The sequence below is a fragment of the Sinocyclocheilus grahami genome, unplaced genomic scaffold, assembly GCF_001515645.1.
Source record: "Sinocyclocheilus grahami isolate Dianchi unplaced genomic scaffold, SAMN03320097.WGS_v1.1 scaffold28.1, whole genome shotgun sequence".
Classification (NCBI taxonomy): Eukaryota; Metazoa; Chordata; class Actinopteri; order Cypriniformes; family Cyprinidae; genus Sinocyclocheilus; species Sinocyclocheilus grahami.
Genome location: NW_015505207.1, coordinates 443674 through 470410, shown reverse-complemented (window position 1 = coordinate 470410; position 26737 = coordinate 443674). Strand labels below are relative to the sequence as shown.

Here is a 26737-nt window from a genome sequence, read left to right as displayed (position 1 = left end):
ACACACACACACGCACACACACAGTGGCGGACAAAATTATTAGAACACTAGTATTTTCACTGTATACACACACATACATGCACGCATTTTTAACATTTTCTTTTTAATCAAAATATGATTTTTGCTTAAATTAAACAATATAATTTATATGTGCGTGTGTGTGTATATATATATATATATATATATATATATTTTTTTTTTTTTTTGTAAAAGGGCACAGTTTTATAAATATCTGAAAGTACACTCTTACTTAACATCAGTCAGTCAAGCATTATAATATGATATATTATTTAATGATAGAACTTTAGTAATTAGAATTAAAACTTGATAACCATGTATGAATGCATATTAGTCATTTTAACTGAACTTCGGACTGGTGGTGGTGCTTTTTTGGTCATTCAGTGTAAAAAAAGTACATTAGTTCCGCCAACTACCGGAGAAAGCGGTAGTTCTTAAAAGCTGAAGAATTCCAAAGGACCGCTGTTATTTTTACAGGAAAATACAACAAAGTATATCGTTTACATGTAGCGCGCATAGGTAGCGCGTCAATTCTCTCGCTGCGTGTGTGTGAGAAAAAGCGACGGCGAGTCGTGCGCCTTCACACTAGAGTTTACGGTACGCATCCATTCAGATGAACTGAAAAACAGCACAGATCGCTTGGCGGAGAGTGAAACTCTGATGCGCTCAGTCAGAGTGTTCGGCAAGTGAAAATATATCTGAGCTAAACTTTAGCCTCCAACTCACACACTGGCGAGTAAAATCTGAGAATTTATTAGCAGCTGGCTAATATTAGACATCATTTAGTCACCCAGAGTGAAGATTTAGTCGCATATGCGAGTGATTTACTCGCAATGTAGAGGGTTGTTTTAGACAATATAGCCTACACGAAGTATGTTTTTAAAAGCCGTTTTAATGCCATTTCTTGATAAACCTTCCTATTGTTTTTGACTTGTGTTTTAATATGTTGGCTAACTTTATATGAAGATTAAGAATTCTGTCAGGCTATTGATTGATTTTTCCATTGTTCTGCATTTCTCCATGGGAGTCCTCCCGATTAGCCAATCCGGGCCTGGTCTTAACCAGGAACATACTCTGAGTTGAATTGAATAAATAAGCTATGCTGTGACTGACGTTGAGTGTATGCTCTTCTTTTATTTATTTTTAACGACCACCTAAAATGAAATGATGATAACGTGAGGCAAGTGTGCGCCAAGCGGAATTCATTGAGGGATTTGACAGTGTGATTCATAGATTAAGTATTTCAAATATAGGCTATGCTACACGCACGCACAGAGGTTTTTTTTTCTTACCATCTTTTGGGGGTTTCTTGCTTTTAGACTAGTCGGATACAAAACTTTTGTTTAAACGACAGTCAAATTAGTAGTCGCGCACATCCCCAACATGTACACAATCTCTAGATCTACTCTGAGAGTTACCTCATGAGCATTTTACCATTTCTTTAGAGTAAAACTATCAGCCAACTATCGTCATATCAAACAAAAAGAAAGCTCTTCACAGCAACCCATCAAAATAAAAGTGTGAGAGATTACTTAAATGTCATGATACTACTACTACTAATAAAATTATTATTAAAATGTTATTTTTAAAGGAATATTTACTAGAAAGAAATATTTACCAGAATAATAAATCATTTCATAGGCCCTAAATTAAATTTTTGTTAAACTTTTAATCAACTGTTGTTTAATATAGTAAGTTTCATGATTTTAATTAATTAGACATACTTTGATTAATACAATTTTATTTACCCATTAAAACAGAGTCTAGAAAAATTTTAAAGGGAAAAAAAAAAATGAAATGCAGAAAAATGAAAACAGAAAAAAAATGGAATTTGCGGAAAAATAATACGGATTTCATAGGGCTCTAGTACTAGTGAAGCAAACAATGCAAGCCGTGTGTACATGTATTTTGTGTAAAGGATGACACAGCAGACACATGAGGATGAATTACCTGATCTTTGGTAAGGATGACACAGCAGACACATGAGGATGAATTACCTGATCTTTGGTGTGTGCCCGTTTCTCCATTCTGCACAGGCTGGCTCGCGGCACCGATGCGTCCCGGGTTGAACGTGGGTGAAGGTCTGCTGGCTGTACCCTGGTTCTGCTGGGCCTCTGGGTTCAGACTGAACGCACTGCTGATCTGCAGACCATTCTCAGCCCCCTCCAATTCATCCAACCGTGAGGCCGCTGGACCACCCTCGCCTTTCAGCGACGTCACGTTCGTGATCATGAGGTTTATATCCTCTTGAGCGCACAGCGCCAGTGGTGTTGCCGTTGACGTTGCCATGGCAACCGCCGAAGAGTCCGTTCCCAGCGTGGTTACGCTAGTAATTTTGATTTCAGAGTCAGGCTCCGTACTGCTCAGGGCATCCTCGGCCTCAGGGGGCGGCAGCGAGGAAGAGGCAGCCCCCTTGAGCTCCGAATCCTCCTCGTCGTCAATAACAATTGGCTCGCTCTGGCTTTTGGTGCCGGTGGTAGCTGCAGAGGTGGGAGGACTGGGCACCTTGGAGGAAGCTGTTGCCGTGGTAGCTGACTCCGCATAGTCTTTGGCAGCAGCGAGGGTCTCTGCAGGTGTGGGACTGGGGGGCTGGTCTCTCCCCTGAGAGTGAGCAAGAGGCTCTTCCACCAATACTACATCATCATCATTGTCTTCTGAGGCCTTGGGCAGGCCTGGTGCTGTCTGTGGCTCATCTGCAGATGGAGTCTGCTCCGTTCTGGGTGTGGTTTCCATATGTCCTTCCCCCTTCTCCTCCCCTGTGACTGTACCTGCCTCTTCAACATCTGCCCTGGCTTCCAAATCTCCATCCATCACTTAGGCAACAACCTGTTGACACAAACACGATGAGGTCAACAATTACCTGAGGAAGCAAAAAAAGAGCCATGAATAATGATGAATAGAAAATAAAATTGGCTATCGTAAAGATCCTAAACTGATTAACAAAATATGACAAATCCGGCTACAGACTGTCAAAATTGAACAAGGCAGTCTCATTTTAATAATGACAGATGTCGATATTTTTTCAAGGGATTATTACAAGATCCAATTACAACTAAGGATGTCTAAAAATAAGTGAAGTTCAAATTCTAAATGTAAGAATGTGGAAACAATGTGGAACTTCAAATTCTGAAATGCAATAAAGTGAAAATAATTTGGAACTCTAGAACTCCAATTTATGAAAAACCAAGTGTAAAATGATTTGGAACTATAGATTTGGAGTTTTAAATACCAAAATGCAAGAAAGTGAACAAGATTTGGAACATCAAATTATCATGATTATTTAAGAACTTCAAATTATGGAAAAACAAGAAAGTAAAAATGATTTGGAACTTTAAATTCTGAAATGCAAGACAGTGAAAAAGATTTATTAATCATTATTAATATTGGTTTTTAAAACGTCAAAATTATGAACTCTTGAGTCACCAAGTATGCATGACATCATCATAAAATGATCATCACTAAGCAACCAAAATTATTCACAGGCCAGTAAATGAACAGTAACTCTCATATCATTAACAGTTAACACATGCCCCCGTTTAGGCTTTTGATACAGAGCTCAACAAACACCATTTGACCATATTTGTTGTAATATAAAAACGAAATCAATGCCAATCAACATGTCTTTTAAAGTACAAACAAAAAAATTAAAAAAGAAACATACTGACATTGAATCTTTTGGTGTCTCTGAAGAAAGTGATGACAAATGTAGATTGCAACAGTTTAGTCTCCATAATGCACAGTAGAACACAAGAATCAATGTGCTACAAGTTCGCATTTGGAAATCTGTATCTGCTATGACAATCCATCCACCACTTTTGGTTGAACTTTAATACATCTGGACTGCAATGCAGAGCTTGGAGTGTATCTCCCTCCATTCCCAGGCTTTGACACTGAATGCTTCATTTCAGCTGAGATCCTAATATTGATGCAATGGAGGCAACGCCAAGCAGCACATACAAAAACACTGCTCAAATTGATGACACACAAACAAGTTAGCATTTTGAATATGTGGGCTTTCCCTGCAGGCTGATATCATGATCAGGATGCTGGAGAGAGGAAAGTATATGCAGTGTTACTGATCCACCTCTCAGACGTGATAATCACATGCACGTGCCAAGTCTGCATTCTGAGCAACAACGCAACTGTTTTCCAAAGGTCCCCACTAAAACTCATCACAGTTGCATGGCCCCATAAAGCTGCACTTCTCTAGCACCAATTGTGTCAATTACCAACATAATCAAGTAATTTTTGGGCCTATTCCTACCATTCACCCCTGGGCCGTGCCCTTGACTCCGGACCCTCTGTATCCACACACACACACACACACACACACACACACCCGACCGCGATCCATGCGCTGTCAAGGCAACCGGATGACGACGCCAACACGCTGTGCTTCATAGGCTTTCATTATATTCAGGAAACTCAAGGGCCAACGGGTCCGCAAACTTGCTAGGAGAGACCCCCAGGCGGGAGGAGCCTCGCAATCTACCCCTGCTGCCCCTTTTCACGCAAAACCCCCGGCCCATGTGTCGCTTGTGCTCCCACCCCCGGCCTCTCTGGCGCATGCAGCCATTGGATTAGCGGCGAACTGGAGGGAGGAGAGCCTCCGAGACTGCGCCATTGTTATTGTAGAGAAAAAAAAATAGTCAAAAGTAGTTATAGGCAAATAATCCCCGCGAGAAAACTGGAGGGAAACTAAATTTGAATTTCATGTATTCGAATAGATGCGTAACGGCGCGCATTTTTTGAATAACAACACATATAGAATACTGCGACCAATTTCAACACACTTCTAGCACATTAATACAGAAAATACGTCTGTTTTGCCTATACTTATGACTCCCTTTCGGATTTCTACGAGAACTGGGTTTTCTTGCTGGCATTACACTTGAGTGAAGGTTTAATTGAAGTTACCCAAGAGCGTTTACCCCTGGCAATCAAAAGGCAATACATGTGGTGCCCTGTGGGGGCGCTGCACTGTTAAGAAACATCAACTATAACGCCTATAGGTGACTAGCCACAAATATTTCACTGCATATTCCAAGCTTGTCCATTTAACTAGGGGCTAAAAGCACATCTAGTATTTAGCTACAAAAACAAGCGATATTTACTAATTGGTAAATCACTTGCCCCCTTCAGTCAGCGGGTAGCACTGCCTCATGTCCGCCATTAGAGAGCGAGCGAAACAATGCGCGACAGCATAGGCAATAGCACCCTGCCACGGCGGAGGAGGGCAATCTCAGGCGGGGTAAAATTGCACGTTAAATTACCCTCGCGCACAAACACAGGTGACCCCGATGGTTTCCTCGGCTCGAGCTCCGCCGCGGACATAGTTGTGAAAACTTTGGCCAATTACGCGCAGTTCAAGCATCAAAACGCCAGAGAAATTCTTACCGGAGTAGAGCTGGAGACGATAGAGCGCCACTTTTGTGCCTTGACATGAATCCTGGCGCGCATGCGTGAAAACGTACTGACGTTCCAGGCGCGTGGGAGGAGAAACGAGCTCTTCGCGCTACTCACACGGGATCTTGCGCGCGCTGGTTTTGGGAAGTCCGACTCGTTTAGAGGAATCGTTTCTTTCGAACAGTTCCTCTCGATGACTCGGTTCAAAACGATTCGGTGATTCTTTTTAGGCCATGACGCAATAACGCCACCACGTGGTCCATGACAGCCCAGCGTGACAAAACGTTTCATATAAAGGCACCTTACGCTTCTGTTACGTTTTTGAATGTTAAGTGTTTTTATTCTGATTTCATGTGTTCAAGTTACGTAAATTATAGCTACGATTCAGTTCCTGAAATGTTGTCGTTTGTATGCTAAATAATGTCCATTTACAACACATTTGAACACCTTTCAAGTACGTTTTATTTCTTGCTATTAAAGTAACTTGCGGTTTATCGGTAAAATCCTCATTTCCCTCGAAACGCTCTTATCGCTTCTCGTCTCGTTCTGAAGCAAACGTGTTCAAAATAGACGGTTCTCGGTTTAACGAGTCAGTGAGTTGTTGACTCGAGAACAGATCTGACCGAATCATTCATATCCGGTTTGTGAACTGGTTCAGCTGATTCCTTAAATTGAATCGACTTATGCACGCGAAAAACATTTGAGCAACGATTAACCCATCGAGCGTTTAGAATGGTTGTTTGAGATTAGCAGGAACAGGATGACAGACATTTACATATCTTGATGAAGTTTTATATTATTCGATAATCTAAGTAATGCAAGATTTGTAAATTAGATTTTAAAGTTGTTTTGGTGAAAGAGAATTCGACCGATTTCATCCTAATGGAATATAAATAAACGCTTTGACAAATAACGGATATGTATATTGTGTTATGAGAAAAAAACGGTAGTATCCAGCAATACAGAGTGAAAAGCAAAATTGCTAAATGCCACTGAATTTAGTTGGCTGTAATTATACACACTAAAGCAGTCTGTATTGAAATAATAAAAGTGAGAGGTACACTACAGCACGAAAACATGAGGACGGAAATGCATTGCTCAAGAGCCAAAGTTACATTTTTTTCTGCAAGAAATCCTTTTACGAAACAACATACAAAAACAAACTTTGCAGCTGCTTAATAAAACAAGTGTCCTTAAACCCCGATTAAAATAAAACACCCTCTTGCGCAACACAAGTTGGCACTGATGGGGTCGAAGAAAGATATGAATTGAGTGACCCAGTTTGTCATCGTAACTCGTGAAATCACGTTGTGAGACTCAATATTATTAGTATTGGTCAAAAATGATCCGTGCTTTAGAGCAAAAATGTAAGTAAAATTTAAACAAAAATATTGGTTTCATCAGAGTACTATTTTAATGAATACTACTTAAAGGAATTGTCTTGATTTAACAAATAAATTATGTAGTATTATTTTTAATGAGTGAATTAAAATAATTGAAATTATTTCAGGTATGAATAACAGACAAGACGTTGAAGATGAATTACAAACATCTGCTTTATTGCCAACAACAGTTACAATAGCATCTATTAGTATTCTCACAGAGTGAACATTCACTAGTCGCTCAACAGAACCAACTGTTTTTTTTATTATCCACAATTACTTTCTAAGGCATATACATTCAGGTCTGCAAAACAAAGTCTCTTTTTAGGTACAAATAGTTTAATACACAATGAAGTTGCTTTTTTTGTCACTTTTCTCTTTCTAGACAAAAGGTTCAAACATGTGAGGTCTTTGTTTGGCAACATGGAACTACAGAACAGATAAAACCATCTTATTTTAAGTTAGCAGCTTAGACCTGAGTGACTAGACTCTGTTTGACAGCTTTGAAACATCCAGCTCCAAGATAAGTTTCTGAAATACCTCAAAGTATACTTTAGATGCCTGGGATAATGGAGATTCAGTGCATACGTCAAACCAAGGAGGACATAGCAAGCCCTGGGAACACCTTCAAGGCTTGTAACAACTTTCTCCCCCTTTATAATAATTCCAATGTCCTTTGGACTGTCAATCGAAGTTCCCTTCTTAGTCACAATTACTGCCATCACAAGCGGTTCAATTCCTTTCTGGTTCTCATTGACCTGTAACATTAAACAGCAGTGACACTCAAAACCTATGAAATATTGATCAACAGAAGATCTGAAACTCAACAATTTGTTTAATCAAAGTCCAATCAACAATATTATGGCTTCTTCAGGAAGTCAACAATTTTGATATATTCACACTTCTGGTGTATTGAAATTAAGATTGCATACTTTCAATTCTTTGATGAGGTCTCCTGCATGTTACCCAAGAAATTCTATAATGCAGCTGATGACCACCTCTCGTCATAAACAGAACACTGCTCATCCTAAAAAAATACAAAATAAGAAAAAAAAGCAGAGAGGTTAATTTAGTGGTGTAAAACAGGGGTGCAAAAAATGTCAACAGGTGAGCAACAAACTGTATAAGCCACTCCCAAGGTGTTTTTGCCTCCACAATATTTAGTTCCTTGCTACTTTCACCATTTGGCTTGATCACATGGGCTAAAAAACAGATGAAGTAAATTTTTTGTAAATTTTATAAATTAAACTGCTTGAATCTATCAACAGAGGTTGTTGAATAAAAACCTACCGACACTGTATTGTCCTCTGTACAACTGAGTTACATTTGAAACTGAAGTTGATACTATAATTGAAATTGAACATATATAAATAAACAACTTATTTAATATTTTCTGTGAAAGTCCATGAAATTAACTGAAGGCAATAAAACATAACCTCACTGAACTGTTGTCACACATAAATGCATGTCAGCTTTTTTGTTGGAGAACCTAAATATCATCACGTTTAATATTTAATTTACATTAGAAGGGGAAGTACTACCTGCTGATCATGAAGAAAAATACAAGAATAAACAATTCCTCTCACCCTTACATGACACAACAAGTAGCCAAATGGCTTGCATTTTAAACTGTACCTTCAGTAGTTCCATCTCAGTTTTCAGTCTTTCTCCGAGTGCTCCTCCTTTGGATGAAACAGTTGTCAACAGCTTGGGAGTGTGAAGATCCAATGAGGACTAATTTAGGTTCCAGCTGCACAGTGGTTATTCTGTGAAATTCTGCATTCACCTGAAATACGGAATGAGAGTCAAATTAATTTCACGTTTTGAGAGGGTGTTTTCAGATACATTGTTCCTTTTTGTCTCTGAGCATTGTTAACTCACTTGAGAAGGTTGAAACAGGGCTGTCCATCGTTCCTTCATGTCTTGCACACATGGACACTGATCATAATGATTTTGTGTCGTCGATAAGCAAATGTTTTGTTCATCTTTGCTCATCTCCTTTATCATCTTTTCATTGTTCTTCTTCTTAAATACTCTTCTGCATGTCTGCAAAAATAATGTTAAAAGAAATGTGGAATGTTAATAACCCTGTATACCAAATGTATTTCTCCCTGAAACACCAAATAAACCAAGTTCAGGGCTTCCGTACAATCGCGATCGTGCAGAATGACCGTTCAATCTAATTGCTAGCTCCTAACAGCATGTAACTATGAGGAATTAATGGATTCGAGGGATTTTATTTAAATAAAATACATACAAGCTTTCACTGTTGCTCGTGTTTACTGTAACGTTAGATTAGATAACGTCCTGGCAGACCGCCAGGTCAGGTCCTCACAAATGTAACGTATAAAAATATTCGATGCTCGATTTCTAACCTTACGATATTGTGCAACAAAATGCACTTGTTTATGGATTATTATTCGTAATATGCCAACGTGATGGATTGAAAAGAAGAGGTGCACTGGAGTGATGGAAACGACGCGCGCGCTGTTCAACGGCAGCGCTAACGTTAAATAGTTTTAAAATGAACCCCTTCAGCCATTCATCGGTGTAAAACCGGATTTTCCATACTTTATGAGCAACACCCAAGTTCAAACGTACCAATACGTGATGTGGATATTAGGCCACAAAAGGTCACTTAAGATAGTAACGTTAATCTACAAAAATATTGGCAAACAGTTCATGATACATGAACGAATTAGCATCTTTATTTTTCAAGAGCACTATCACCAATCTATTTTAGATAGCAGACCTTAACTAATATTTTTTTTTGATTGACGCCTATATTAGATAAAGTAGACAATTTGAACAACAGTTTTTTCCCCCATATATAAATTATATAATATTCCTTACCTTTGTGAAATGAACTGAAAAAGAGTGATCAGCTTTGCCTCCAGGTTCAGACTCAGCGGGATTCTCGGAAACTCCAGCGCATGCGTGCCTCGTGATTTAAACCGCGCGTTGTAACAGGAAATGCTTGTAAATTGAAAACAGCTCATTTCCATCATGTTGGATTCATTCAATATTCTCTCCATTTGGAATTATTCCAAAATAACAGCTAAATCCTTAACAACAGAATTGAGTAGGTTTTATTCCAGTCGTTTTTAATTAAAAAAAATATTGGAAAAAAAATTAATTTTGTTAAATAAAGTTTACACATTCAATTTAATGAAATCTACAAACCTACAGAATGACTTTTTACAGTGCATTCGGCCCCCCATGAGCAGGATTGGACACCCCTGCTGAAGGCAGTTCTAGCACATCCATCTCTAGTGCATATGTTGGCAATGAACCATCTTTCTCATCTGAACACATTCTAACATGCATTCATCTGAAACACAAGTCTTCTTTGTTACACTGAATGTGTATATAAATTAAATCAGAGAGATGCAAGTCTCTACTGCTGCACCAATTAAAAGAACAACTGTTTATTTATTGTTGCTATAGTAAATAGGAGAGAAGACAAACTATTGATTGTTATGGAAATATATGTACAGTTTATTTACTGTAGTCAAAAGAGGAAGTGAATCAATGAGCAGTCTCTCTCACTTACTAATAATACAATGACGGGACAAAGAGAGGTAGGCCATGAGCAACAGAATAAAAGAACATCACTGCGCTACAAAGGCCTTTCAAGATGAGCCCAGCTGTACATTCCTGATCTGACTCTTAGTTCAGTCATCATTAATAACTTTACATAATGCTTGTGAAAACTACACTCGTGTAATCTGTATGATCAGTACCAGAAGACGACCTGAGCTCATGTGCTGCATGTTGAACAGTTACATAACTACACTCTAATGCAAAATCTAATAAGAAATTAAACTGAGCTGATGTACAACCTGCCTGACAACACATTGGTACATACATGAAAAGGGTCACGTTCCCTAATAATCAGTATTAAAAGAACCTGTTCTACTGATCACACCTGCTTGGATGACTTAAATCTTTCTCCTCTCAATGCAAAAACAAATTAGCCCTTAAAATGGCTTACAATCCAAATATATACATTCAAACATTTCTTCAACTATAATGGCTTCATTTTGTCCAATTTAGGATTCATGCCTTTAAAAAAACCATCACATTCTCCGGAAACAAAATCTGGAAACTTGTATTTTTAAAGCACCCACTCTGGAGTTCAAAGTCACACTTGAGTACAGTTTTGTCACAGTCCCACGAGCACAAAGCAACAGGGAGCCAAGAAGTGCTCATTCGTTCCATCATTCACTCTGCACAAGCAATGAAGACAGAAGCACATCAGATGAGTGTGTGGTCAGGTTAAACAGAACAGAACAGAACATAAAACAAAACAGTAGGTGAATCTGGAGTGATAAATTATTCTATTTAAAAGAGAAAAAAAATAAAAATTAAAGGAACACTTTACAAACAAGAGTTACAAATGACCTTCAGATACAAATCCAATTTGTCACATTTGCCAACCTTCATGTGTGTTCATGTTGCTATACAAAATCAGACCTCCGGAAATGCATTAAACACTTGCAACACTTAACCAAGCACGTATTAAAATTCACACTGAGATTTGTGACTGTTTTTTTTATTGAACTGTTAAGTACTACAGTCTTTCCCCAAAGTAAAACATAACCATTTCTAAACTGTCTCCTGCTCAGCATGTGTCAAGTGTAGGAAAAGTCTCAGTTCTTGGGGAGGCCGAGCTTCTGCAGTGACCTTTGACCTGAAAGGGAGGACTGTGGCATCACTGTAGTTGGACTCTGTATGCACAAATTAGCAGTTTAACCTGTGGAAAAAGTGAAACACATGTCCAAATTACTACATTTTAATTAAGGATAATTTAACATAAGGCTTGCTTAGCTCAGTTTCCACTTTTCCATGACCTTTCCAGTCTGAATTACTTAAGGATATTGAAAAAAAAAAAAAAGAAATTCGGAATGGATCATTAAAAAGAACCAAACTCAAAGATTCTCTAACGAATCAGACACAATTTTCTTATTCATACTGCCATGATTTTGAGGCAAAAAAATAAATAAAACAGCATTCCAGTTGCATTTTAATGGAAGTAACATAAGATTTTTTTTCCCCAGACTGACGTACAACTGAGGGAAACTGGTGATCAAAAAAGGGAAAAAAATGTAGGGCATGACTTGGTTCTATCTGTCAGTTGTTGTTTGGATGGAGGCAGATCTGAATGCAATTAACTGGTCTAAATGATTAGAAATGTCTGTAATATCATTGAAAGGTCAAGTTGCAATATTTTTATAAAGATTTACCAGGTCAAAAAATTAACATACAAGGATGATATGTTCACAAAACGATCAATAACATGCATTTAAAAACTAGAATGTTAATTTTACGCTAACTTTAAAATTCCCTGATATTTCCAAAGAACCATGGAAACCCAGTAAGCGACAAGTAGCTCTTATTTTACAGAGCCCTATCTCAATTATTCACGCTTGCTTTGGTGTAGGGCTGAACAATTATTCAATATTAAAGGGGTCATATGATGCGATTTCAAGTTTTACTTTCTCTTTGGAGCGTTACAAGCTGTTTGTGAATAAATAAGATCCCTGAAGTTGCAAAGACTAAAGTCTCAAACCCAAAGAGATATTCTTTATAAATGTTAAGACTGGTCCACGCCCTCCTAAAACGCCTTGTTTAAACACGCCCCCACATGTCTACGTCACTGTGTGGGAAGATTTGCATAACGCCGCCCAAATGTTCACGCAAAAAAGAAGGCGTAAATTTATTGTTGCTGCCACTGCCGCCGCCATGTTGTGGAGACGCTGCATGTTTCATTGTGAAAGCGAAAATACTTTGTTTGGCCTTCCAAAAGAGGACACGACTAGAAATCAGAGGTTAAGTTGTGTTTACAACACTGTTCCAGAACAGTTCAACCCAAATATTCAGATGTGTGCAGCGCATTTTATGGAGGATTGTTTCCTAGGAGAATAGCCTACAATGCCGGCTGTTCTGACTCACAGACTGCAAGTACGTTTTCATATTTAAAGGATTTGGCCACTGATGATTCAAACACGAGTTTTGAGCAGTGTAGAGTAGCACTTGTTGTTTGTCATTTCTCCAATCACAAATGCAGATATGGTTTTATGTTTACGTGGTGCGATGCAACACAGCGCGTAAAAAGACAGTATAAGTCATTATAATCAGTAAATATGTCCCCACTGGATGCAACAAATTCCTCATTTGTAATGGATTTTATTGGTTTTGTCTTGTCTCACCGGGACACGGCATCAACAGTATGTGAGGGGCGTAACATTTCCATCACACGCTTGAGGTATTCAGCCAATCACAATGTACTGGATAGCTGGCCAATCAGAGCACACCTCGCTTTTCAGACCGATGAGCTTTGTAAAAATCAACACAATTCAGAAAGGCGGGGCATAGAGGAGAAACAATAATGTACAGTACATGGACAATAATGTGTTTTTTTAACCTTAAACCGCATAAACACATTTCATTACACCAAATACACAAAATAATGTTCTTTTTAGTAACGTCATATGACCCCTTCAATATATATCGCGATATACATTTTTTTCAATAATGGTGAAATGATTTTTAAACACATTTCTGATATTTCAATACACATTACCAGTGTTTCCCATACATTGATTTATTTGTTGCAGTTGACTTCGTTGAATAAACATGAGCACTGCACATTTAAAAATCTAAACGTGTCGCGCCCTACTTTTGGTGCATGTTCAGGCATTTATAAAGCAGTATTTAAACCATCTCATATAAATAATAATGTGTGACAGTCCTAGGTACCTTTGCTGTGGGCGACTCTGCCAGACGGATGAACAGTTTGTTGGTTCCCTGAACAGGACTGAAAGAGTATATGAAATGGCTGTCCTGCAGGGGGAGCAGCACGCAGAGTGTGAGAGACTGTAGACATTCAACAGAACAAAGAGACAATGCATTTGAATAAGGATCGCTTGTGACATCAGTGTCTTACCAAGAAGATGGGCAGCTGAAACTTATCATTCAGGACGACAGCATGGACACTACAGGGCCCGCAGAGTCTAGCTGTGATCTCATTAAGGAAGTTTGCATGGAAGATAAAAAGCAGGATGCCAGATCCTGAGACAGAAAGCACAATAATGTCACACTAATTCGGAAAATAAAACTGCAGTAATTGAGAACAGAAGAATTTGAAGTGAGTATTTTACCTTCTGCAAGTGTGTGTTGAGGGGGTTTGTAGTTGAATTCCAGTGAAAAATCTGGTCCCTCGCACAATCTGTGGCAAGCCAAAGAGAATACAGGTTCCAGCAGGGCCAGTCGCGTTTCAAAATAAGCTCTGATTGTCTCCTCCGCCACAGTTGATAACCTGCAAGATGCATTTCACATATGCCCTTTATTTTAATAGTGAGATTTTTATCATGCCTGTGTTCTATATCTTTAAATATATGTGGAGGTGTTATAACGCAGCAATTAAACACTCACGTTTGCATATGGTCTTTGATGAGATCATACACCATCAAATTGTTGCTAAGTTTGGCATAGTACAAGGCAGTGTTCTTGTGTTTAGACAAGATGTTGCAGTCAGCGCCATATTCCAACAGGAGGCGAACCACATCTGCATTGCCCCTCTTACATGCCTTAGAAAGAATAATTCAAAAATCAGCACTCAGTGCATACCAAATGTTATAACCTAAAAGTGCAAACTGTCTGATAGCTAGAGAAGAACTTAATCATAACTTAACAATCTAAACTAAAAAAAACAATATACTGTATAGTACCATAAAAAAGTTTGGGGTCAGTATAATTTTATTTATTTTTTTAAATAATGTAATACTCTTATTCAGCAAGGATGCTTGAGAAATTGAGAAACTGTTAGAAGTCACAGCAATGACATTTATAATGTTACAAAACATTTCAACTTCAAGTAAATGCTATTTTTAAAATTCTATTTATCAAAGAAACCTGAAAAAAAATATTGGGCACAACTGTATTGTTTTCAACATTGATAAATGTTTCTTGAGCACCAAATCAGCAAATTAGAATGACTTCTGAAGGATCATGTGACACTGAAGACTAAAGTAATGATGCTGAAAATTCAGCTTTGCATCACAGGAATAAGATATAATTAAAAGTTATTTTAAATTGTAATAATATATCATATATTCCTATTTTTACTGTATTTTTGATCAAATACATGCAGTTCGATGAACTTAAAAGTTGTTTTTTCCTTTCAAAAACATTTTTAACATTATGTTAATGAACCCACACATTTGAATGATAGAGTATCAATCATAGGGTCCTTAAACCAGTTTCTGTTTGCAGAGATCTAACTCCAAGGTCAATATAACACCCCTCTCACCTTCATGAGAGCCGTTTCTCCTCCCAGAGTTTGGGCATTTACAGATGCTCCTGCCTCTAGGAGAATGGCCACTGTCGTCAAGAAGTTCTGCACCAAACAGAAGAGTGAGTTATTAAATAAATATGCTAATACTCTCTTGTATTAGTGATTAGAGCGAAAACAGTCACCAAGAGAGTTCCTGAACAGAGCAGTGTTGTTCTGCACCTTTTCAGCAGCATGCATCAGGGCAGTGGTGCCATTCTTCTGTCTAGCGTTGACCTTCACTCCTTTCTTAATGAGCAGCCTGAGGACGTCATCCTGACCGCCTGCAGCAGCCAGCAGTGTTAAGGACATGCCGCTAGAGTCCTGCAGGTGGCAGCACAAACACAAAACATTCAAAGATGTTCACATGGCATCCTCCCAAACTGCACTTAAACCGAGGGAACAAGGTATGGCTGCCCTGCAAAAGCTCCAGTTAGTCTCTGCTAGTAGATGCTCTAATTACACCATCTTGATACAAAAAGTATGTTTCTTTATTGATTCAATACAAATATTTCATTACATTATATTAGATGTTTTAACAAATGTTAACCGATAACTTTCTGCAGGTACTATAGACAAGTATGTTTGACTGAAACCACTGACTCAGTAATGGTTAACCCATGATGAACAACAGCAACATGACCCAGGTTTCTGATGATTAATAAAGATTCAAGACAGAGACAGGCCGAGAGGAGAAAAAAAAAAGAAAAAAAAGAGGAAGAGCGAAAAGGAATTAAGTAACATACCTCCTGGTCCAGATTGTAGTCCTCTTTGGAACTAAGTGCACGTTTTACCGCCAGGTAATTCCCATTCTTCACCGCTTCTCGCAGCTCAGCTGAAAGTTACATGGTAAGCAGAGCAAGGGAGAAGAGGAGGAAAATGATGAAGAAAACATAAATCAAGTGAAAACTGAAATGTTACAATAAATGAAAGATGGGCATGATTTGAGCTGTTGTTTTTCTGTGCGGGTATCACTCACGGGGAGTTAAGGCCAGAGGAGAGAGATTCTCATCCTCTCCATTCAAGTGTTTCTGAAAGTCCTCCAGTGTCATCCAGTCCAGCTTGAGCTCCACCCCAAAATTAAGAGATGGCGGTCCCCTGTCTGTCACACAGAAACACAGTTATTAGCATCCAGGGACTCAAAAACAGCTTGGGTTCCCCACTATATCAGCTACTATACACATAGCCTATAATACATATAATAATAGAAAAATGCCAATTGATCAAATAAGATGTGTTCTTCCATTCGAAAACAGCTACTGATTTGGGGCAAACCCCCCCCATCAAATTGCAATTTTTCTGATAAATATAGTTACTGCGATACTAGTTTGCTGTGCTTGTTTGTAGGCTTACAAACTGGCCAAAAATGGGTCCATTCCTTGTGAAGTTCACTCAAATTCTTGAATCGATTTTGCTTGACAATCCTCATAAGGCTGCGGTTCTCTCGGTTGGTTGTGCATCTTTTTCTTCCACACTTTTTCCTTCCACTCAGCTTTCTGTTAACATGCTTGGATACAGCACTCTGTGAACAGCCAGCTTCTTTGGCAATGAATGTTTGTGGCTTACCCTCCTTGTGAAGGGTGTCAATGATTGTCTTCTGGACAACTGTCAGATCAGCAGTCTTCCCCATGATTGTGTAGCCTAGTGAACCAAACTGAGAGAGCATTTTGAGGGCTCAGGAAACCTTTGCAGGTGTTTTGAGTTGATTAGCTGATTGGCATGTCACCATATTCTAATTTGTTGAGATAGTGAATTGGTAGGTTTTTGTTAATTGTGAGCCAAAATCATCACAATTAAAAGAAACAAAGACTTAAACTACTTCAGTCTGTGTGCATTGAATTTATTTAATACACGAGTTTCACAATTTGAGTTGAATTACTGAAATAAATGAACTTTTCCACGACATTCTAATTTATTGAGATGCACCTGTATTATTAAATACTATTATTTCTATTATGATTATTTTTAATAAATAAAAAAACATAAGAAAAATTATGATTGTAATATTCCACTGTTAATTAAGAGTATTTAAGAAAAATATTACATACATTACAAATATTACATAAAATATAATTTTACATACAACTTTAAACATATAATCATCATCATGGGTGGGCTTAGTTTGGTCATTTTTACATGTTAAACCATCAAGCTTTAACTTTAAGCTTTTCTTTGGTTGACACTGTTGACACTTATCAAATTTTGTTGATAAGCACAATTTATTAGAAGTATGTAAAGATGGTTGGAGCTTGTCGTGTTTTGAAATGCTCATTGTCATCAACCCGAACTCAGAGCAGATACAGAGATGGGTTCGAACTGAACTGCTCTGAGACACTGAAAACACCAGATCATGAGCTGCTCATGTGTAAAAGAACACAATGCTACCCTTCACTCTAAAAACAAAAAAACAAAACAACTTGTCCCTTTTTGACTCTATTCATTTACTAACTGCTTGTTTTCTTTAAAAAAAAAACTAACACTAGCTTCTCTATTCTTTTTGTATTCTAGCCATTTATTTTCTTTTTATTCATTATACAATTAACAAAAGCAAAAAAGGCCTCTTACATTAGCTTGCCATATTCTTTTTCTATTCTATGTTTTCTTTTTATTTATTATACAATAAAAAAAAACATTGCTACTTGTACTGCATTAAGCTAACTGAGAATTAATATAGCACTTGCATATCATTGCTCTTTTGTTGATTTTGATTGCATCCATTGTCCTCATTTGTAAGTCGCTTTTGAATTTATTTAATACACGAGTTTCACAATTTGAGTTGAATTACTGAAATAAATGAACTTTTCCACGACATTCTAATTTATTGAGATGCACCTGTATTATTAAATACTATTATTTCTATTATGATTATTTTTAATAAATAAAAAAACATAAGAAAAATTATGATTGTAATATTCCACTGTTAATTAAGAGTATTTAAGAAAAATATTACATACATTACAAATATTACATAAAATATAATTTTACATACAACTTTAAACATATAATCATCATCATGGGTGGGCTTAGTTTGGTCATTTTTACATGTTAAACCATCAAGCTTTAACTTTAAGCTTTTCTTTGGTTGACACTGTTGACACTTATCAAATTTTGTTGATAAGCACAATTTATTAGAAGTATGTAAAGATGGTTGGAGCTTGTCGTGTTTTGAAATGCTCATTGTCATCAACCCGAACTCAGAGCAGATACAGAGATGGGTTCGAACTGAACTGCTCTGAGACACTGAAAACACCAGATCATGAGCTGCTCATGTGTAAAAGAACACAATGCTACCCTTCACTCTAAAAACAAAAAAACAAAACAACTTGTCCCTTTTTGACTCTATTCATTTACTAACTGCTTGTTTTCTTTAAAAAAAAAACTAACACTAGCTTCTCTATTCTTTTTGTATTCTAGCCATTTCTTTTCTTTTTATTCATTATACAATTAACAAAAGCAAAAAAGGCCTCTTACATTAGCTTGCCATATTCTTTTTCTATTCTATGTTTTCTTTTTATTTATTATACAATAAAAAAAAACATTGCTACTTGTACTGCATTAAGCTAACTGAGAATTAATATAGCACTTGCATATCATTGCTCTTTTGTTGATTTTGATTGCATCCATTGTCCTCATTTGTAAGTCGCTTTGGATAAAAGCGTCTGCTAAATGACTAAATGTAAATGTAAAACACACTGCGCATATTTAATTAAATCGCAACATATGTAGTTTGATAATCTCACTAAAATCGATAATCAGGATTTTAGTTTTATTTCAATTAACCGTGCATCCCTAGAGCAAATGAACAGAATGCAGGTGTCTCAAGACATGTTTTCAAAGTTGAATATCTTTTTGCCAAATACAAACCAGGAGTTTTGTCTGAGCGCTCCATGGTCTCATGAGAGTTCTGATTGTCGTCGCAGGCAGCGAAGACCCGAGATTCACCGTCATCCCTCCTTCTCCTCTTCTTGTCCTTCCATCTGGAGTCTTCTGTTGAGTCAGGAGACGCTATTGACTCAGTCATGGACTTCCTTTCCAGCCGCTCTTGCCGGGCCTCCTCTGCAAGCCTCTGTGCCTCCTCCATGCGTGCTTTTCTCTCCCGTTGGGCTTCCTCTATTCTCTCTTTCTTCTTTCTCTCCTCTTCTTCAATCCTTTCTTTCCTCTTTCTCTCCTCTTCTTCCAACTTTTCTTTCCTCTTCCTTTGCTCTTCCTCTCTCTGCTCTCGTTGTAATTCCTCCTTAGACTTGGGGGCCGGCTCGTCTGATTTATCACTTTTCTCCATCTCAGATGCTCCCTTCTCCTGTTTCTCATCGATCTCCATAGAGACGGGACTCTGACCAGGTCGAGGCACTGGTAGGAGAAGAATGTAGTGGTTAATCAAACAAAAAACACAAGACCATTAAAAATGTAATCAAGCTACAAATTTATTTTACCATCTTTTGCCTTCTCAGTCTTGTCTGAATCAGGTTTCCGTGCAGGAGATTGCTTTGACAATTTAGATTTCTTGTCATTTTTCCCTGCACCCTGTAAAACAAGTGGGAAAAAAAGTCAAATCACAAACATAAAACAAATATTTTGAAGGCAAAAAATCATTCATGTCTGTAATAAAAAATATAAATACTTAAATTATCATTGAATTGGTTGCAGTAAGATATGTAAAGAAATTAATACTTTTATTTAATGAGGACAATAAATTGATCAAAAGTGACAGTAAATACAAAGATTGCTGAAAAACTAACTATTTCCACAAAAAAATATTAAGGAGCACAACTGTGTTCAATATTGATAAGAAATGAGCATCAAATCATATTAGAATGATTTCTGAAGGATCATGCGACACTGAAGACTGGATAACGGTTGAAAATGGAACTACAGGAATAAATTACATTTTAAAATATATTCAAATAGAAAACAGGTGAGAAAACATTTGAAATAAACTAACAATGATTCACAATATTACATATTTTAAAAAATGATTAAAAAAAATTCTGTATTTTGGTCAAATAACACTTGGTGAGAATAAGTGACTTCTTTCACGGTTTTAATTTGAATTAGCATAATAGTAATCTGGTACTAGTTGTTTTAACAGGTGTAGTTAAAAAAAGAGAATGTGCTACATCAGCGTTTTAGACCTGTACCTTTGGAGTTGCATTCTTGTTCTGGTCTGCTTGTCTCCTTGGTACACGATCTTTTGCTTCACAGTTCAACAGGAACTTCTCAAACAAGTTAGAGGCACCTCCCTTCTCACCAGCTTCTTCCTTCGGCTCCTCCTCTTTGGGCTTGATGGGGGCTGTTGATGCTGTGGAGGATGAGGAGGAGGAAAATGCAGATGAGAGCTTCTGAGAAGGTGGGGCTGCTTCCTGCCCTTTGCTTTTAACCTTTGACTTGGGTGTGGACATAGCTGCCCCCGTGTCACTGGAGTCGGGCTCGTCCTCGCTGCGAGAAGACTTGCTAGTGCTCTTGCTACTAGTAAGGCTCTTGTGCTTGCTTGCACTACTTTCTTTAGGGGTGGCTGTTGAGACCTCCACTTTTTTAGGCTTCCTCTCTTGAATCAGGTCTTTAAAACCTGGCAGCTTCAGGTCAGACTTGGCCTTTTTCTGCTTGGCCTGCTTGAGATCACCTCCACTCTCACTTCTCGCAGATTTGTCTGTGGTTTTTGCTGTTGTTGTTTTGAAGGAATCATTTGTTTCTATGTTCGTCGTATCATCCGTGTGGGACTCAGAGGGCACGTCACTCTTCTCATCCTCTTCATCCGATGAATCAATCTCTTTTTTTGACTTTACTTTCTTTTTCTTGCGGTCCTCTCCACTCTCTCTCTTCTGCTTTCCTCCATCTTTATGTTTGTCAAGCTTCTTTTGTTTCTTAGGAGTAGCTGGGGCATCATCCTCATCAGATTCAATGAGCCTCTTCTTTGTGTCTTTTTTAGGAGGTGCAGGGGAAGGATCCCTGCTCTCCACATCCTCCTCATCAGACTCAGGGGCAGGCAGAGGCTTATCTTGCCACCATTTCTCCTTTTTCTTCTTCTTTTCCTTCACAGGCATCTCATCATCTGATTCCTCCACTTTCTTCTTTTTCTTCTTTATAGGTGATTCTTTGTGTTTTTCTTTCTCACTGTCACTCTCAGAATCAGCATCGAACAGATCACTCTTCATGGGCAGCTTCTAGGTACAATGGAGCACAATCAATATTCACAAAGACTGCATCAAGTAAACCAGATATTGCATTGTCTGTACAATCTCTTGGAGAAACTGCAATCATGTGAATACACATCTAAACAGTCTCACCATGCCAGTTTCCTTCTTTGGCTTCATCTCAGCCAGGGCCTTCTTGTAGGCAAGCAGCACCTCCCTGCAGTCGTCCAAGTGTGCCTCAGGCTCCCAGGTGTCATCGTCCGATGAATAGTTCTTCCATCGCACCCGGTACAGCACCACTCCCTAAAAATGTCAGAGGTCAAAAATCATGGCCTGCCAGAGGGATATCTACAATCTCCAGACAGTATTGACAGTAATGTACATAAAAGGTGCAGTAGGAAATCTTGGAAAATGCTAACTTTAGCCTGATAGCACTGAAAGCGTACATCCCACCCTCCCTGCAAATCACCCAAGTAGATATAACTGCAGACCGGAGATCTCCAAAATGGGGCGTGAACTCCAAAAGTGGGCAGAACCTCCAAATCGGGGCGGGGTCTCCTCTCGCAAAGACTTTCACCATTGGCTCTGGCTCCGGCCAATTGTTATTGACTTACATTTCAAAATAAAACTTCATAAATGTAACATTGTTTCTAGTTCATCTAAAATAAAATATGCTATATAAGTAAATATTTCTCTGTGAGAGCAGAGCCCAAATCTCGTGGCCAGTGGTGTTCGGACTGGAGTTTGAACCTCTGCTTAATGATATAAACGGGAATCACCCACGAGCTCTCCAGCGAGCCGTCCCAGCGCAGCGCAGGGGAAAGATTAAACTCTATTGCTTTTTTTCAAGCAACTGGGGTGTCCTGTGGGCTCGATATTTGCAGGGTAGGATGGGGTAGTGACGCTGGGTGTAACTAAAAAGGTGCCATTGTCCGGTGAGGTCCGGTTGGGGAGTTACGGAACGATCTCATATCGCATAATCTTATAAACTGTTTATCTCCTGAACTGCAACTTTCTTTACCATGCTATTCAGCGCCAATCCCGCCGTGCAGTCAATTTCACTGGTTAAGGTTAGGGTCAGGTGTGGGGTAGGTTCAGGGGTTAGCATTTTTTGTAGCATAATGTAGGAAATCAACACTTTAATTGACAAAACCAATAAAATCTTTAGAATCAGCTGTGGGGCGGAGTTTGCACTGAAGTGGATTGGGGGAAAAATTGCGCATGCGTGTCATGTGCCTGTCTGTCAATGGGAGGAGGCCACGCCCTATTTTGGAGCTCCCGCCCCCATTTGGAGATCTGGGGCTGCAGTTATATAGGGTGACCATACGTGCCATTTTCCCAGGACGCGTCCTGGCCAGGATTTCTATATTGTCTAAAATATCTAGGTTTTGGCTTTGTTTGGTGTTTGACATTAAAATACCGTACAGACGGTTCCTTATGCTTTCAAAATACTCTCGAGGTATTTTGATGTCATACACCGATCGGTCTGCACACGCAAACAAAGCCAAAACCTAGATATTTTAGGCAATATAGAAATCCAAATGGCACGTATGGTCACCCTACAGTTATACCCTTCTCAAATCACCGTCCAAAGCCACGCCTCCTGAACGCATACAGACCAGACGACCAGAGACATCATTACTACAATACATCATGTGTCATTCACCAGTGAGAAAGCTTTATAGTACATTTAGTAGTACTACAATACCAGGAAGGAAGGTCAGGTTGTTGCCTGCCATTCTCGTTCTGTCTGCATAGCATACAGTGAACGCGCTGATGAAGTATCCTGTATGCGCGAACCGGGCGCACAGAGGTATGCTAATACATGTTGACAGGTAGGTAGGAAAGTCTGCTCTTCCGAGCATTTTGATTGGGCGAACACAGGAAAGGCTTCTGATCCAGTCAGTTTTACCTCAGTCTCACTACAGGGCTCCAGACTGCGACTAAAACGGTGGCATTTGCGACCAAAAATATTAATTTGCGAGTTTAGTTTTTGCTGAGGTCACCACTGGCGACTATATACATGTACATGTTATAACTTAAAAATGTGCATGTAATGCCTTTTTTCCTGATAGTTTTGCAATCACATCTTTTGTTATGTTCGCGTATCAAAACTGAGACGATGCGCATCAAAGTTTTAGTGGAAAAAAGAGTTTCAAACAGTCCTCATCTCCGCCGCACACCTGCTAAACGCAGCTCAGCTGTACAGCGCGAGAGAGATCGGAATGACGGAGACGTGCGAAGTGGAAGTGCAGAAAACAGCGTCTATTTCATATATATTCAGCGTCTATATCAACTTGAACAAACTACAACGGGTAAAGCTGTCAGCTGTGTGGATATTGGCACTATCGTTAACAATTCTCGTTTATAATCATTACTAATATGGCTTCTTCTTATCAAGATCTTAGTCTATGCTGTGTTGTTAATGCGTGAACTTCATATTATTTAAAGCGCACTTGCCGTCCAGTAATCGCAAAAAGCTTTGTTACTTTTTAATAAACAAAATATTAGCTTTAAAATCATTCCAAATTCATAACGAAATTCAAACAATAAATACAGTTTTGGCGCTCTTTAGGCCCTGTGTCCACCAAAGCGTTTTTCCCCGTGGGTAGCGTATTTTTTCAGTTGTTCTCAAGGGGAGCGACGCGTTTTTTAAAACGCCAGGAGCGGGCCGAGAGCTGAGAGTTCGGGCGTTTTTTTCTCGCGCCGAGAGCTGAAGAATGTTCAACTTTGGATAAAACGCTGCGCTCATCACGGTCACTTGCTAGTCAGCTAACCAATCAGAGTGCAGGAGGGGCGGGGCAAATTCCACACCGATCAACTGTCTCAACTGACATTTTGTTACAACGACGTGTCAACGGGGAAAATGGAGGATATAGCTTAACCCTACTGTTAGACCTACCTGAAAAACTAAAAAGCATTTTATTTAATTCGAATGCCTGTCGTTATTTTTTATTTGTGTTATCATTAATTTCTTTATTTGTTCTTATTTTATTACTGACTGCTTACTTGAATATTTTTTATTCAGTTTAAAGTTTGAAATCAAGCTATCTCGTGCTACTACACCAAAATTACCCCACTGTAAAATAAAAAGTGAGCAAAAATGTGTGAGATAGCTAGTTATAATGTAATTAAATAATGTTTACATATGTATAAAAGCCTACATTAAAATCTCTCATATAAATTGGTCTCTTCATTAGAAATTAGCCTACTGATTGCCACCATTGATGGACAATTTTTTAAAATAATATTAAAAATATCTGTATGACATTATATTCTGCAGTTATTCCCTGCTGTACCAAATATCTATACTTTTCAAATTATCATATCGAAGTTAGAAATTCAAATATTGTGATAATTTATTTTGTATGGTGCCGCAAGTTTGTTAAAATTTCCAAAGGGTGCCGCGACTAAAAAAAGGTTGGGAAACACTGACCTAGACAACTAGTTAGGAAATAAGGAAAAAGCTATGTAGCCTAGCTTGCAAACCGTTTTGTTTGTTAAAATGTATATATATAACGTTAATGTCTGGCAGTCAGAATATTTTTCTTGCTTCAGTTGTTTTTTTTTTTTTTAACGGACTAATCTTTTTGTCCATATAAATTTCAGTAGAAAAATGTCGTAAAAAGTGGAAGTACCTGAGGGACACATATAAAAGAGAGAACAATGAAGAGAAAGAGGTCAGGTTCAGGGGCAGCAGGAGGCAATCGGAGGTGGAAGTTTATGTCCATTCTAAACTTTCTGGAGCCTTACATCCAGGACAGGGACACCTCTAGCAATTTCAGTCAAAATAGGACATGTGAGGAGGATGTCAGTGTAGAGGCTCTCCTCGAGTCCCTGGTAACACCAGTGGAGGTAGTGTAGCATACTATGTGAACTTCAATGTTAAAGTGATGCTATATCTTTTTTGCTGCTCTATCTGTTTAATAAATTGCAATTATTGACGTTTTTTTCTGTCAAAGGAATTATTAGGATATTATTAACAGTAGTAATAGCAGCAGTATATGTTATCAATAAATTGCTATTCATTTTTTTATTATAATTTTTTCCTCACAGACAACAGATGAGAATGCACAATCCCTGTCACTGACCCAAACCCAGGCCAACAGCACACAGCCAAGATCTCCTGACTCCCCTGATGTGCCACCACCCTGCACACCTGAATTACCTAAGTCTGAGCCAGATATCTCAGAATATCAGCGCTGTGTCCTGAAGGCAATTAATAATAAGCTAGACAATGACGAGCATGTTCTCTTAAGTTTATCTGGGGCTTTAAGACGCCTTCCTCCACGCCGTCGTTCAGAGGTTAAAATAAAACTCACTCACAAAATTCACAATTTAAAACACTCACATACGTACATACACACAAACAGACACACACACACAGAGAAATACTTATATACAGCTGTAATTGCTTCAATTTTTATATTTATTTCTATGACACTTATTTATGAATCTGTACATGGAAATTGATGATTAAAAAATATTTTTTAAATTAATCTACTTTCCCAGTCATTTATTTTACTTTAAATTTTGGTCAGTGTTTTATTTTTGTTGCAATGTATAGCTTCCTGGTGAAAACAAAAATGGAAATATGCTCATTTTCTAAGGTTTTGGGTGGCTCTTAAAAGAGCCTTTCTTGATACTACTGGTGGTGGTCCTGATGTTGATGTTACTGATGGTAGTGGTCCTGATATTCATGCTAAAGGTTGTCTTGATGGTAGTGGGAGTCATTACAAGGCATTAGATGACAGAATGCTGCCATGCAACTTCACCTGCAGGAGAAGAGAAATAGGTGGTGTACCTCTGTCTAATTTCTAGTGCTTCCCTAGAGGCGTTGTTGTTGCCTACTCGCTGGATGGGCTGCATAGCAAGCTGCTGCTCTAATGGCAGGGGGGCACAACTTCCTTCCTCTTCACCAGCATCCTCAAAGCGAAGGAAATTGTGAAGGATGCAAGTGGCCTTCACCACTGCATCAGCAACTTTTGGGGAAAGACGGTTATTGAACACATGCTTCTCCCAGGCAAGGTGTTTTCCTGGATAGGGTCGGCAAAGGTTCTTCTTCAGAGGAAAAGCCTCATCACCCACAAATACATGTGGCACAGGTTGGAGGTCTTTTGCTCCTGGTAAAGGTGCATCCTCTGGCAAGTCAAGGGTCCCCTGGTGGAGGGCCTTACCAAAGTCAGAGGCACAGAGGGTCCCACCATCACTGCTTTTCCCATATGCCCCCACATCCACCATCCGGAAAAGGTACATGGCATCAACTACTGCTAGGAGGACGATGGAGAATTACTCTGTAATACATGGACCCTGTTGATGATGGGGCCTGTATTGCAACATGCTTCCCATCAATTGCTCCCAGGCAGTTGGGGAAGTTCCATAGCCTATGGAAGTCTTCAGCGAACCTCTTCCAGTGGTGTTGTTCAGGGAAAGGCATGTATTCCTGGACCATGCCAGACCATATTGCC

The 26737-nt window shown here is 38.7% G+C and overlaps 2 protein-coding genes and 1 long non-coding RNA gene across 5 annotated transcripts in view; all 3 read right to left on the bottom strand.

Annotated features, from left to right (window-relative positions):
* Positions 1-5778, bottom strand: part of LOC107569087 (zinc finger MYM-type protein 2-like) — a 26099-nt gene extending 20321 nt beyond the window's left edge. The window contains exons 1-2 of one of the 2 annotated variants that reach the window (XM_016255092.1): positions 5416-5778; positions 2016-2844 (exon numbers count right to left, since the gene is read on the bottom strand). In XM_016255092.1, coding sequence (XP_016110578.1) covers positions 2016-2829 — 814 coding nt within the window. In that variant the 5' untranslated portion in view covers positions 2830-2844; positions 5416-5778. The remainder of the gene's footprint in view (positions 1-2015; positions 2845-5415) is intronic. The other variant, XM_016255085.1, reaches the window with a different exon arrangement.
* Positions 5779-7072: 1294 nt separating this feature from the next.
* On the bottom strand, positions 7073-9731 carry LOC107569103 (uncharacterized). The gene is made up of 5 exons (XR_001606864.1): positions 9660-9731; positions 8688-8852; positions 8442-8592; positions 7739-7833; positions 7073-7564 (listed from the first exon to the last, which is right to left on the bottom strand). It is a non-coding gene; the product is annotated as an uncharacterized lncRNA (long non-coding RNA).
* Positions 9732-11084: 1353 nt separating this feature from the next.
* The window catches only part of LOC107569068 (M-phase phosphoprotein 8-like), a 27961-nt gene continuing 12308 nt past the window's right edge, over positions 11085-26737 (bottom strand). Inside the window, exons 2-14 of one of the 2 annotated variants that reach the window (XM_016255071.1) lie at positions 21423-21572; positions 20277-21299; positions 19572-19662; positions 19006-19488; positions 16121-16243; positions 15888-15976; positions 15325-15465; positions 15121-15207; positions 14244-14398; positions 13970-14127; positions 13756-13880; positions 13569-13652; positions 11085-11562 (exon numbers count right to left, since the gene is read on the bottom strand). In XM_016255071.1, coding sequence (XP_016110557.1) covers positions 11521-11562; positions 13569-13652; positions 13756-13880; positions 13970-14127; positions 14244-14398; positions 15121-15207; positions 15325-15465; positions 15888-15976; positions 16121-16243; positions 19006-19488; positions 19572-19662; positions 20277-21299; positions 21423-21572 — 2751 coding nt within the window. In that variant the 3' untranslated portion in view covers positions 11085-11520. The remainder of the gene's footprint in view (positions 11563-13568; positions 13653-13755; positions 13881-13969; positions 14128-14243; positions 14399-15120; positions 15208-15324; positions 15466-15887; positions 15977-16120; positions 16244-19005; positions 19489-19571; positions 19663-20276; positions 21300-21422; positions 21573-26737) is intronic. The other variant, XM_016255077.1, reaches the window with a different exon arrangement.